Source organism: Vidua macroura, chromosome 3, assembly GCF_024509145.1.
Source record: "Vidua macroura isolate BioBank_ID:100142 chromosome 3, ASM2450914v1, whole genome shotgun sequence".
In the NCBI taxonomy this organism is placed as follows: domain Eukaryota; kingdom Metazoa; phylum Chordata; class Aves; order Passeriformes; family Viduidae; genus Vidua; species Vidua macroura.
Window position 1 is genome coordinate 28,303,482 of NC_071573.1, and position 13,933 is coordinate 28,317,414.

Below are 13,933 nucleotides of genomic sequence, written 5' to 3' on the forward strand. Positions count from 1 at the left end.
CTTTATGCTGGATGTGTGAAAGATTGCTCTGGAGTTCTACTCCTGTACCTGCTCCTTTTTATCCTTCTTCATTATGTACCTTCATTTGAGTTTAATCTCTGATTGTCATTGAAGTTACAGCATATGTTAAAATCAAATCAGATTTTTCTCACAAGCATAATATTTCCCAATATTCTTTCTTGTTATTTTAGACTGTCTAGCTAGTGACTCATGCTTCTATGTTCCAAATGTCTGCTGAGACACTAACATTTCTTGATGCAGATCATCAAGCTACAATTGGTATATATCTGTACAAAATTATCCAATGTAATTCTGTTGTTTTCAGGAGGGCAATTGATAATTGTTATTTCCAAGTCTCTGGGGTTGTGCCTGCACATGTGTTTTTCTTTCTTCAGCTTGTATCTGAATTAGCAATGCATATAAAGTTTCATTGACTTGGTGGGAATCCAGAGCAATGAGTTCTGAGAGTTTTTGCACTGCATCATTATCACCCAGGCTACATCTGCTTTCCAATAGGAGATTTTGTTGGTGTGGTGTGGCAAGCACATTTGTCTCTCTCTCAGGATTTTTTATTGAGGTGCACAGAGAGAAATGAAAGAGAAAACAATTTCTATTTCTGCTCCTTGTTTTTCTCTTGTGGAATGTGTTTGGAGAATTGTTTACCCAGAGTGATCGCTTGGTTGGATCATGGTGGATTGTTTGGCCCTGATGGCCAATCGGATCCACCTGTGTCTGGACTCTGGAGAACAGGGTCATGAGTTGTGAGTTAGTGAGATATGATAGAGAAAGTAGCCTGTAGTATTTTGTATCCTCTTTTATATAGCATATTAATGTATTATAACATAATTATAATAAAGAAATCATTCAGCCTTCTGAAATGGAGTTAGACTTCATCATTCTTCCCATTGGGTTCACCGACATCTACAACAGGTGTGGTACTCAACCCATGAAGATGCCTTTCACAGTCTTATAAATCATGCTAGTTAAAGGGCAGCAGGTATTTTGTTTCTTGTAATTTCTTTTTTTTTTTTTTTTTTGCATACCTCCTCTTCCAAGAAATTCTTCTTATTTTAAAAAAATTGTATCTCATGGGCTGTCTTACTCATCTGGTGAGAATGTGAAGAAATAGCCTGCAAGAATAGCAGAACAGGAATCATGGAGGCTTCCACTGGTGTAAAAGTTAGGGCTGAAATGAACAGGCACTGTAAAAGATGAGGCAGTTGCTGTTGATTTTGATTAATTTTGATAGTTTTAAAATAAAAGTGTTTGCATCAGCTTTTTAAAATTTTCATAAAGATTTTAGTCTATATTTTTGATTACTTTAAGGAAAAGCTCGTTAAAGAACAATTGCCTAGACAGTGCAAACAAGGAGGCATTTCATTCAATCTTCTGGGCAATTTGTTTTGGTCTAGGTTTTTTAACCAGATATTTTGATAACATTTTCTGGTGTAATAACCTTGGTACAACTTTTTTTCATGCTACTTAAACTCTTGAGCTGGTTATCATCATCTTTTGCCTTCATTGTAACAGATTAGTAAGGGCAGTCTTGTCCTTCTCTCATCTAGATACTGATTGTTGTCACATTGTTGTCTGAAGTAAGACATTCCTCTGTTGGGTCTACTGAAACATGGCACGTTTTTATCTTAGTTTTCAAGATCTCTTAGGTCTTAGCTCAGCTTGCTCGCTGTGAAATCTGTCCTTCAGGACTGGATGGTAACTGACATCTCATGTAGAGTGTTGATTTTCATGAACTCCATATTGAATTGTCCAAAACAGTCTGACCTATGAGTCTCAGAAAGCTGTCACTTATTTTTTAGAATTTAATTATCCTTTTCTTTACTCCATGGTAAACAGCCTCCCACCCATCCCAAGAAAAACAGTTCTGTAAAACAAGGGTGGTGGGAAGGGGGAACAAATCCTTATGTGCCCTACAATGAGACTTCTATCTACCTTGATAACTAGTGTTTCTTACCATTTCCTTTTAATCCTCATTATTGTCTCTGTGCTTTGAGGTTTTGGCTGTAGATGGTTAGAGTTTTGTTTTTGGGACTTCATGGTCCTGGGTTTCTGCTAGGGCTGTGGATAAAACCCTTTCCTACAAAATCATTAAGGCACTTTAGAACTAAAGTTTTGGGTTTTTTTTTCTGGAGAGAGAGAGTCTCATTTCTGTATTGTAACAGAAGGGCTTCCCTGAAGTATGGAGGTAGGCTGTAGTCGTGGAAAAATAGCTTGTCAGGCATCCCTTAGCTGATGGGTGTAAATGATCAGGAATTGTCAACTCAGTGGTGAAGTCACCTGGAACATACAAAAGAAATATGCAAGCAGACAAAAGCTTCTAACAAATGAGAGTGAAGGAAGGTGTAGCATGTGAAAAGAGCTTTCACGTGATTAATGCTTTAAGGAAAAAAGTTATGAGTTGTGGCTCTGGTTACTAGGACAGGAGAAGAAATTGAATCCTAAGAGGTTTATATGATAGAAGCTGGCAATACCATGAGCCAATATTTATAGGCGAGTTTTATTGTCTCCTTTTACTGCAAGACCTCTAAATTACTTTCTGTTGCTGGCTGATTTAATTATATAATAAGTTTTGTTGGCATTGTTGTCAGCTCAATGGAACAACTCTTTATTTGTGACCAGTTTAAATATGAAGTACATCTAAGAGCAGAAAGGATTCTGAAAGCACAACTTAATCTCATCAAAATTAGGTTGTAATGAAGACATAAAAGCTGACTTACTTTTTTGGTTACTGTTATTTCTGCATTGCTGAGGTTGCTTAAACTTTCCCTCAACATTACTACAAGATAAATTTTGCCTGATTCTGTAGGAAGCAAAAAACCAAAATTTCTGAATAGTTTTAATTTGAGAAAAAGGTAAAAATCAGACATGTCATCTTAACATTTAGACCTTCTGATGCTTTTAACTAATAATTCACCCTGATGATGCCAGTTAAGTCAAGAATGCTGCTTGTTGGAGGAATACAGCTTAAATCAGAGAATCGGAGTTACATAAGAGAAAGAAGGTTTCATATGTGGAAAAATAGTAGACAACTATTTATTTATTTATGTAATTTTTTGAAACTGGGCAATTCTTTGCAATTTTTACCTGAGTTCAATTTAATGATGCATTTCAGGCAGGAGACTCCAACAGAACAATGAACCTGTATTGTATGACAATTGTATGACACTAATCTGAATAATACTCAAAATGTAAAGACAGTAGGATTTCTGAAAGAAGAGAGTATAATTTTATTTTGATGTGTAACTGATTTTGTAATCTGCTAAATGCAGCATACACTCTCATTTATTTTTGTAGGTAGCTAGCTCCCCCTTTCTTTTTTCTGTCTAGTTTGGAGCAGTCAGACTTTATGCTGTTATAATGATTATTTATTTGATATAGCTCTATCTTTCCCAGTTATCTTAAATAATTTAAAAGCATTAAGGAATAAAGCTCCAGAACATTGTAAGGAGGAAAATATTATTTTTGAATCCAGAGAAGCTATGGGTTCTCAGATACATCCCTTAAAAAACAAACTCCCAAGTTATATTGTAATGTGATTTAAATGACATTAGCTTTTTCTCCAGGGCTTTTGATTATTGTATTGAGTATTAAAGAACAGATGAAAAGTACAGTGGTTGTTGGAGAATATTAAGGGGCATATTACTGCAAATCAATATTCACTCAAGTTATTACCTTAGTATCCATGATTGAGGGGTGCTCAGTGTTCATGCTACAATGAACTAGATGCTTGGTTCAGTCCAGCAGAGCATTTGCAACTATACAGAGAAGCTTTTCCTCTGATGGGAAAGAGCGAGGAGGAGTTAAACATTCTAAATCACTTTTATTAAGTATTGTAGGTTTCTAGATTACAGAAATGGGTAACTGTAATATAGAGAATTAAAAGTAGAAAGACTTCTGTAATCTGTTTTCAAACGTGAGTTTTGTTGTTGTTTTTTTTTTTTGTTTTTATTTTAGTGTCTACTCTAGGTCTAGTACTATCTCCATTAAGACACAATGACAAGAGATCATATATGCATACAAAATGTTACCTCTGTGTGACTGCAGCCATTAGATGGTTAAAGTTCTGTACAAAGAAATCTAGCATCAAATAGAAACTCACTCACTTAGAAGACGTGCTGCAGGGGCTAATCTTGTATCTTAATGAAATAAAATGAATTTTTTAGCGGACCAGCAATAAAAGATGAGGTTGATCTATAAAATACTTTTGCAGTCACGATGGCAGTGGAGCAATCAATGCCTCTGTGGTAATTGAAGTTAAAAAAGGGCAGGCCGTAGTGGAGAGAGTGGGCACACTCGAGCTGTATGGAATAGAACCAGACTGGAAAGGTAAACTCCTGGTTAGCCTTTTAAACTAAAAAAAAACCCCAATAAAACATTAAAATAAAGTTAGAAAACTGACTTCATGCTACAACACAATTAATTTTTAGAAGTGAATGCTCTGGAATTATCAAGGCTAAAAGCTTAAAGAAAGCCTTCAAAGAAAGACGTGATGGGGTATCTAGAAGGTTTCCTACTTCTCTGCTGCAGGAGGATTTTCCTCCGCTGTTGTGGATTGCGGTCAGAGTTTCCTCCCCTCTCTTCCTGTTTTTCTTTGGTAGTGTGGTTCTCCTGACAGGTGTGACAATGAAGAGAAACAGGACAGTAATGAGTGGCTTACCCCCCTTTCCCAGGATGCGCAGTGGCAATGAATAACACATTAGCTGGGTATGTTCACTTAATGATCAGCCATTAGCAACTGGCTTCTAATGCCTCTGGTTGAGCTTAGAGTCAGCACTCGCTGACAAAATGGGTATGTTATCTTAAAATCAAGAAGGTCTCTGCAAACAAGTATTCTTTCTCTATTTGTGTTCTGGTCTGTTCCATGAGGGAAGATGGGGGATGGGTGTTCTGGGCATATTTCCTGTAGCTGGATGTAAAAGGCCACAGGAACCTCCTGGCAAATACCAACTAAACTGAGTAAAACTTTGGTGCATGAAATACAAGGTGCTGTTTGTAAGGAGTAATAAATATATCTTCATATATATATATATATACATATACAAACATAAATAAATAAAATGGTAGTTAAGTTGTAAACTATAACATAAAAATGTGAGTTGCTAGCAAGGTGATTCAGCACACTTAACATTTTTCGTCCACATCCATGAGTGTTTCTTTAAAATACCATTTTTTAAAAATAATTCTGCAGGCTATTTGCAGAGAAGCTGGAGACAGAGAAATTTGAGGCAAGGCAATGCTGGGGGAGATGGGATGAGAAGGGAAGGAGGGTGGTGGGATTGAAGTCCCAAAGCATTCATTGACTACTTATGTTACACATGGGCAGGTCTGTACCACTACTGGGCAACAAGAGCCTCCACGGAAATGTGGTCATTAGCCTTTTAATGTGGGCATGGAAGAAACTAATAGAACTATGATTCATTATTAAAAATACTTCCATTCAAAAGTGCTTTGTTTTTACAGCCTTAAAAGTGAAGCCTTATATTCTTTCTAGTTTAGGTTATCTGTTTTCAAATTGTTCACTGAAATTACTGGAGATAAGTCACTTGGAGGTGATGTTTCTTTAATCCAGGCCTTTTTATTAATTGTGTATGTATTTATTGTTTGCCATTGTACCTCTTCTCTTTTTTTGCCTTTCCATTGCTGAAATTATTTCCCAGTTTGATGGAACTCCAATGTACTTGAATGCTTGAATCTGTACAGCCATTTGTTTTGTTGCTTTTATGTTAATTTTGGTATTATTAAAGTATGACAATGTTGATTTTTATATATTTTAATGGGTTTATACTTTTAGTGCAGAAGTTTAAAGTATATTTAGATTGCTCTCTTGTAAGTAACTCTGTACTTGAAGTTTGAACATTTACAAAGTAACTATTCTTGCTTATGTTTGTGTAGGGGAAAATGCAGCGTTGCACTTCTGAATGAGACAGAATCTGTGCTGTCATACCTGGAGAAAGAGGTAATTGTGATTGCTATTCAAGAAAATATTGGGATAAGTTTATTTTTCTTTCTGTATTTTTAACAAATGGGCAAACAATGCTTTGAAAATCATATCTTGGATGATAGGTTAGAAAACTCATGTTGTTCACAACACTGATTTGAACAATATTATTGGATAAAAATTTAATTGACACACTTAAATGATAGGTTTATTATGAATCTGTTTGTATTTAGAAAAGAATTAATTTAAAGTAATTAATATGGCATCTTACAGATGAAAATATAGAGATGTTTTCCTGTAGCAGATGCTGAAGGGGGAATTCACATGGTACTTTTTTTTTCCTCCTTATTTTTTCCTTTTTCTTCTTTTATTATGTAGAAAGTATCTCCTCATCTTCTGGAAGATACTTAGGATGCTTAACTTTACCAGAGAGGAAAAAAGTTCCCCAAGAATTTGAAAAATTGCAAAATGCCTTTAAAATAAACATGTTTTTCTTTGGAATGTCTTAATATAACATCAGGAAGGCAGTGTTTTCTAACTGAAATTAGCATGTCTTTATTTTTAAATTTCTACACCAAACCACTGATAATCAGTAAAAAGATTTTTGAAAGCAGGACATGGCCTATACTTCTGTGAATATACCACATTTGCCAATACTGTTTTAGTGCACGAGAAGGGTTTACACAGGCAGTGGTAAGTTTTTTTTTTTGAGATTAATTTATAATGGAAAGTCAGTATGGTTGAGATATTTATGAGTGCAAACTTGTTAAATTCAGAAAGCAGTTAACATTAATTCTCTTCAAATCCACTGATTTGTACAAATCTTTTAATTATTGCTTTGTTCTGAAGTAAGTTCTAACAATGAGAGAGGTCGTAATTAACTCTTTAAAGGCACTCATGAAACATCCGTATTATGTAAAATAAAGATTTATGTACCAAATCTGTGTTCTGTAAAGGATGCAAATTTCCAAATGGAAGGTGTTACAAGTTTGCAAACCCAATTTTAAAAATTATTATGCTGTTGCAAATATGTCTCTTTTTTTTAGGATACTTTTTTTTATTCATTGGTGTATGATCCATCATTGAAAACACTTTTAGCAGACAAGGGAGAAATCAGAGTGGGGCCTAGATATCAAGCAGATGTGCCAGACATGCTTGTGGAAGGTAAATACTTGATCTTTGATTAGTGAAAAAAAAGTCCTCGTATTGCATTATTGCTCATTCTGACTTCCTGAACTAAGCTAATACATAGAGGCAGACTAAGTAAGATGGTAGGTCTGAGAAAATTTATGAACACCAGTAGAAATTATGGAAAAAGAAAGAATACTTGAATAGCTGTTGAAAATATGTCTGTTTCCAGTCTGTGCATAGGCATTTGATATTTGTTTAGTTATATGGTCTGATTAGTTATTTAAGATAGGCTGCATTGAGAGCAGATGTTAAAGACCAACCCATTTGTAAAATATTGGCATTGTAGTAAAACAAGTGAAAAAGATATTTCTTCTTTCCCATTTAAAGCAAACAATGCATAGAGAATTCAGGTCTTTGTGTCTTCTTATTTCAAAATATTGTCTTTTTTTAAAGCATATTGTCTGTTTTGTACTTTGTAGCCTTGGCATAACTTTAAAATCACTGATATTTTTAAAATTTTATTGTATTTATTTATAACCTAGCACAAATACCTACACCTCAGTCTTTTGCTACATAGAACTATTATTTTAAGCAAAATTTCAAGTAAAATAATTATTTAATGTTTGGATCATATTTAAGAAGCATGAGTAACTGTGTCTTGCTATGTTTACAACTGTATTTGCTAATTAAATTAAAAAAAAAAGTTTCTTTGTAAATATCTAGATTTAGATACTGTTTTCAAGAGTCATGGTATTTATTCTTTAAAAAGAAAGGATTATGTGAGAAGAACATCGCTTGCAGTAAGTCCAAGAAGTACTGATTGCCTCAAATATATATATTTGTAACCTTATATATTTGTATTTTCTATTCATCATGATCTACGGGTTTTTTTTGCTGCTATACTTTTACTTGAACAAACCCCCCTTATTTCTAATTTCTACAGACCTTATTTAATAAATGTATAAAGCAAGAATAATTTGATTTCTGGCAAGTGGCAGATTATTTTACAATGACTGCTATTTAATAGATCACCTGCATTATTATTCTGACTTTTCTTTTAATAACCAGAAATAGACTATAGGAAGTCACTTCAGGTTTGTTTATAAAATGTACAGGCTTGTTTCAGCACAGGTTTATGAGTAGATTATGATCCACTGCTGTTCTTGCTGTGAAATGTTATCTGCCATATGGAAAAAAAAACACCCTATAGATGTTCATATGCTCAGGAAGATAGCCATTTTCACATTAGCCCTCTGGCAAGCTGTCTCAGTGTGTGTGAGAGGCAACTGCGAAGTACTGATCTGATTCCCAAGTATCTGGTTGAACTGTAGGGTTTTTAGGATAAGCTAGGGTTGTCTGCCAGGCAGGAATTCTTCTTACTTAAATTACTAAAGACAGAGGCTAATTATGAAATAGTGAATACTACATATAAAGGAAAATTTTTCCTGTTCAAATTTTACTTATTTGATTTTTTCTAAAGTTAAAATCCATATTAATTTAAACTGAAGTTACCAAGTTCTTCTGGAGCTTAACGTTTTGAGTTTAGTCCTTGGTTTAGTTAAAATGAGTAGATAATCTGTCTCATACATAATTAAGATAGGAATTCACTGTGTGTTACTGTCTTCTTTTCCTCATGCCCCACTAACCTCCAAAAAATGCAATAAGTGGTGCAGTCTTCTTGCTGCCTTTAGTAGGAAATAATAATCCATCAGAGCTGAGAAGCATGAAGCTGCCCACAAACCAAGGATCTAGAGCACTTGTAGAGCACTTGAGAGGTTCAGTTGGATTAATCTGCACTTATTTCAAGTCGCTGGTGGAAAAAAGAGTTTGGTTTTGGGAGGATAAAAATATCTGAATTATAGTAGTTTGGACTGATTTTTTTTTTCCTGAATGTTTCCATAGCCCTCTGACCCCCCAGGAAAAACAAAAGATGATTCAGCTGTTGCTGTGTTTTTATGTAAGCTGACAGCATGGAAGTTAATCCATTCACTGTCAAGCCTTTTCTTTCATAAAAACAAATCCAAACAATGTTTAAAATTAATAGATTAGAAAAGTTATATTTGGACACTATGGGATTCTGTGAAGATTTGTTGTCTTTATGTACATTTTTCAGCCTGTAATGATAAAAGTGGCTAGTGATCTGTGTCTCCAAATTGTTATGCTCTAATGTGTAACTCTTTAAAAGTGTAGCGCCATCACCTGAAATTAAAAGAGAGAATTTAGGCAACATCTTGTCAGTTTGGAAAAATCAGATTTTATATCATCTAATAATGGTATTATTAGATGATATCAAATAAAAAGCATTCCTGAATTTCACACATAAAACTTGTTCTGTAATCTAAAGGAAGAATACCTTTTTGAAGGTGTATGGTAGGCAAAGTTTATATTTACAGAAAATCCCCAAAGCAAACAAAGAAAACTATAAACAAATCAAATATTCATACACCATCAGTTGTTTTATTTTCAAGGTTACTGGCATATAAATCCAATTCAAATGACTAAAGACAGTTTAGATTAGCTTCCAGAAGACCAGCCACAACATGGCTGAAAAGAAAAAGAAGTTCCACAAACATGAAATCAATTTGTTTTAAATACAGTGATGAATTCTAGTAGATTAAAAATTCAAATTTCTTGCACTTTCTCCATATTGTGATAACTTATGTTTTATCTGAATAGACTGGTGTTTTTTTTTTTTTTTTTTTTTTTGTGTGTGTGTGTATTGGACAACTATGTGTGGTTTTTTTAGGAATAGATTTTTTTTCCTTGCATTGATATTGCCATTTTTGCATCCTTGAGTAGAATGTACTGCAAACCCAGGTGGTTAGGTCAAACTTTGGATAATGCAGCATACCTGCTTCTCCCTGTCCCAGGGGTGTATTGGATAAATTTATGTTGCTCTTTAATTTTTGAAACAAAAAGAAGATCTACTTTCAAAGGATTTAAGCTTAAAAGGTTTATTAAAATCAAGATGCATGATAAAGTCTTCCAGATTCAACTGTTTTCTGTTTTTCCACTTTAGGATACGTTGAAGCATAAATCCTTTACAAAATTGCAGTAAGCAAATGTAAACAAAGTTTAAATTTGGTTGAAAATGCGTAAGCTTTGTAAATCCATGCCACTTTTGTTTGTAATGGTGTAGCTAAATCGCTTAGATCACATATTTAGTGAAGACTGTAACTTTGGAGAAAGACCAGAGCAGATTTCTTTCCACAGTCTCTTCCGGCTTTTGTTGTTACCATTCTTGGGAGTAAAACTTGGGAGTAAAAGTTGTCAGGTTTGAATGATCTTATGGTTGTGTGAAGTTTTTCACCCCCCAGTGCCAAGTGTTACAGTCTGTCTATACTCTAGTTTGATGATTTTTTGAGGTTTTTTAGTTGCTTTAAATATACTGGAAAAGAGGAGACTGTTCTACAACATTGACTCAAATTCTGGCTAGCAGGATGCTGAAGAATGTCCTTTCTTTGTTTTAACAACACATTCTCCAGTGGCTTATTCTGTGGATGTAGCAGCTTGTTTTCACATCTGTTTCCAGTGTGGGATAACATTCTTCTCCTCTGTGCAAAGCAAGAATAAAAAGGTTTATCTCTGAGAATCAAGAGCATGAATTTGGGCAAGAAGTATCTCGTTTCTGTGGAGCATCCCTACTCCTCAGTACAGGAGCAAGGTATCTGGTTCTCTGCATGTGATGGCCAGAGGCTGCTGTGTGGTACACTCACCTACAGTATTTGATCAACAACGTATAAAATCTGTGACTAGTAACTTCAATAAACAAAGCTAAAAGCCCTAAACAATCAAGAACAAAACCCTACACAGTGTTTGTTCAGGCAAGTCGTTATTATTATTGTTACTTGGTTACGAGGCATACTTTTAGAAGTTGTTCTGAATATGATCAAATTGTTGTCACCTTTAACTAGCAGATTTTATTTAGTCATGTTTTGTGTACAGGGAGATTGCACCCAGGCAAGCTAGTTTAGATTCTTGGTAGACTTTTATATAACATTGATTCTTACTTGTCTCACAGCTTTAAAATCCAAATGTTTTTAAAATTCTGGCGTTTCAGCCAGTGTCTCCTGCAGTGGAATAATTGATGCAGTGACAGGTTGTTTTACATGGTTGGCTAAAAACCAGGGAATGAGAGAGAAAAAGTGCTAGCGTGGCATTCGGGATATAGTTTGTGAAGTAGGATAATGCTTAAGAATGGGAGAAACGGGGAAACTTCTTTGCTCTGTAGGAGTTCATCTAATGCATTGTTTTTCCTGTCACGTGCCTATGCTGCTCTCTCTGTCCCATGCATACCATCATAGGCCTAACTGCAGCTGTCACACAATTTAAATTCATTTGCACTAAATTTAAATGCATGACAGCTTAGCTAAACAAATACAATTGAAGTCATGTTGCAAACAGGGAAGCCAATTGTTTACAGTAATCTCATTGGCCAAATCAGTAATTTCTTAAGTAATGCTTACTTTCATTCATTCATGGTGTTATGAATCAAGTGGCAAGGCTGCAACCAAGTCAAAAAAAGGTCTTCTGTCTGTCAAATCTCTATTAAAACTTCTGAAGCAAAGGATATTTTCTAAACAAATTTTACAAAAAAAATTATCATGGCTGCACGCTGGGCATGATATGTAAGTCTAATGAAACTGTCTGCAGTAATTCTCTGGCAAAAAATATCCCAACCAAACAATTGTATTTTTGAGAAAATTATTACAATTTAAAATAACGGCTTTCTATGATTTGTTTTTAAAAGTAATTTGTCAAAATAAATTCTCTGATGTTTCATTTGATTTTGTGTACCAGGATTTGGTAGAACAGTGTGATGCTAGTCACTCTAAGATATTTAAGTGTTGAAATCAGGGTTTTCAAAAAAGCAGCCAGCCAGTGTAGGAAGGACCTTGCTGAATCAGACCATCAGTTTATCCCTGCAGGAGATCTTGTCATTTGGGATTTCTTAATTTTCTTAAAATTTGTTTGAAGCCTATTAGAAATCCAATAGGTTGTCACTTTTAGCTTCCTCATGGACCTCTATGATCCTTTTTCAGTACTTCAGGATTTTTCTTTATAAAAAGCCTGTTGACCACTGTGTCTTGGTTGCAATTTTGATTAATTTGGCTAGCATAGCTGTCAGCCTTGACTATCCTTAGTAGCTCACATTCCCTCCTTCACACCCTAGGTATAACAGAACTTGGTTTGAGCTCATGTATCTCGATTAGTAGCTGTTGTATTCCTGAGACCCTGTAGAAATCTGGAGAGAATTCCTGTCCAACTCAAGTAGCTCATTAGTGTTCATAGTGTATAATTGTTCTCTAACCTCTCCTATAGATGCATCATTTTAAGGTGAATTTTTGTATCTCTCATGATGCACATGAACCTTTCCACTTCTGTCCAGTCATCACAAATGCAGAAAATTAATTTGATTCCTCTTCCAACAATTAATTTGCATTTATTTTATTTGCTTCCTTTTTAAATAGCTCACATTGTCAGTGTCTTGGACTCTGTGGTAGTTTATAGACCTTTTGACTCTATTGAAAGTCTGAGAAGACTTTAGTCATTTTAATGTCCTAAATTAGATTTAGGACATTAAATTCGGACAATGTTGCAGCAAATAAGAGGATAAAAGAAAAGTGACAAGAAAAGAATTAACCCCATATCTAGTAATGTGCCTCAATGACAAGGACCGCTTTCTCCCTCTCTAATGTGAGATGTCTCTAATTTTTTTTCTAGCTGGAGGGAAAATTACAGTGTATGAAATGACCCTTGCTCATATTTTTCATAAATATATGAAATTTATTTGGGAATGAAGGGGCTGAGAGGAGCAGCTCTGTGGGAGAGCCCTGTGGTGCTGGCAGGCAGTGAGGGGATGTCAGCCAGCAGTGGGGTCTTGTGTTCCCCTGGGCAGCATTCCCAGCAGCCGTGTGCGCACGGTTATCTGAGCAGGGGAAGTGTTTATTTTTAAAAGTTTTTTTTTTTATATAATGGTGTAAGGTTTAGTTAACTAAACAGATTATCTAACTATAATTTTTTTTTTGAGTTTGGTAATATTTTTTGCAATTGTCGTATGTCAACTCACCACTAAATGTGGATTTTTTTTTTTTTTTTTTTTTTTTTTGTCAAGGTTGAGATTAAATGTGTGAGTTGGTATTTTTTATTTGGGCTTGGAAGTTTATTAGTTTTTATTTATATTGTAGTCTTAGAAGTTGTGAGTTCTGTACTGTTTTATTAATAATTTATAAAATGGAGTTGTATTTTTCTTTTTATAAGGTTTTTTAAAGATAAATTGTTTAATTAAGAAATGATAAATTATTATTTTTAACTTGATAACTACCTATTTGTGACTTGTAATATGGATTTTTAATTATACAATACTACTTAAACTCGTGAAGAAGAGGGTGAAGAAGAAGGTAAAGAAGAAAGATTAGCGTCTGCTTTAAAACTTCTATCTTTTATATATATTACTATATCTTAAAAGTTTAAACTCTCTATGTGATATTACACAATTCCATTCAAACTACGCACTCATAATCTCAGTTTTATCATTCAATTTTGGAAACTGTCTCTACTGCTTCAGGTTAAATGTGGTGTTTTCTTGGGGGTCAGTGTCTGTTAATACAGAAAGTTTAAAGTTCTCAGCAGCTAGGGCTCCAGCAGGGAAGTGTCTGCTAGGGATGTTTCCTGCGTTAACTGCCTGGGCGCAGCAGCTCCTCTGGGCTCGTGGTGCCTGCTCTGAGGACTCTGAGTGCGCAGCAAGTCAGGTAGAGCCAGGCCTCCCAGGGCAGAGTGGAGCCATGGCAGAGAGGGACACGGGATAATGGATGCAGGAAGGGTTAGCGTTGATTTGGGAAATGA

General features: G+C 34.9%; 1 protein-coding gene across 3 annotated transcripts in view; it reads left to right on the forward strand.

Moving 5' to 3' along the window:
- Positions 1-13,933, forward strand: part of MTA3 (metastasis associated 1 family member 3) — a 133,179-nt gene that overhangs the window by 30,514 nt on the left and 88,732 nt on the right. For all 3 annotated transcript variants that reach the window (XM_053974511.1, XM_053974512.1, XM_053974510.1), the window contains exons 5-6: positions 5,911-5,974; positions 7,003-7,120. In XM_053974511.1, coding sequence (XP_053830486.1) covers positions 5,911-5,974; positions 7,003-7,120 — 182 coding nt within the window. The remainder of the gene's footprint in view (positions 1-5,910; positions 5,975-7,002; positions 7,121-13,933) is intronic.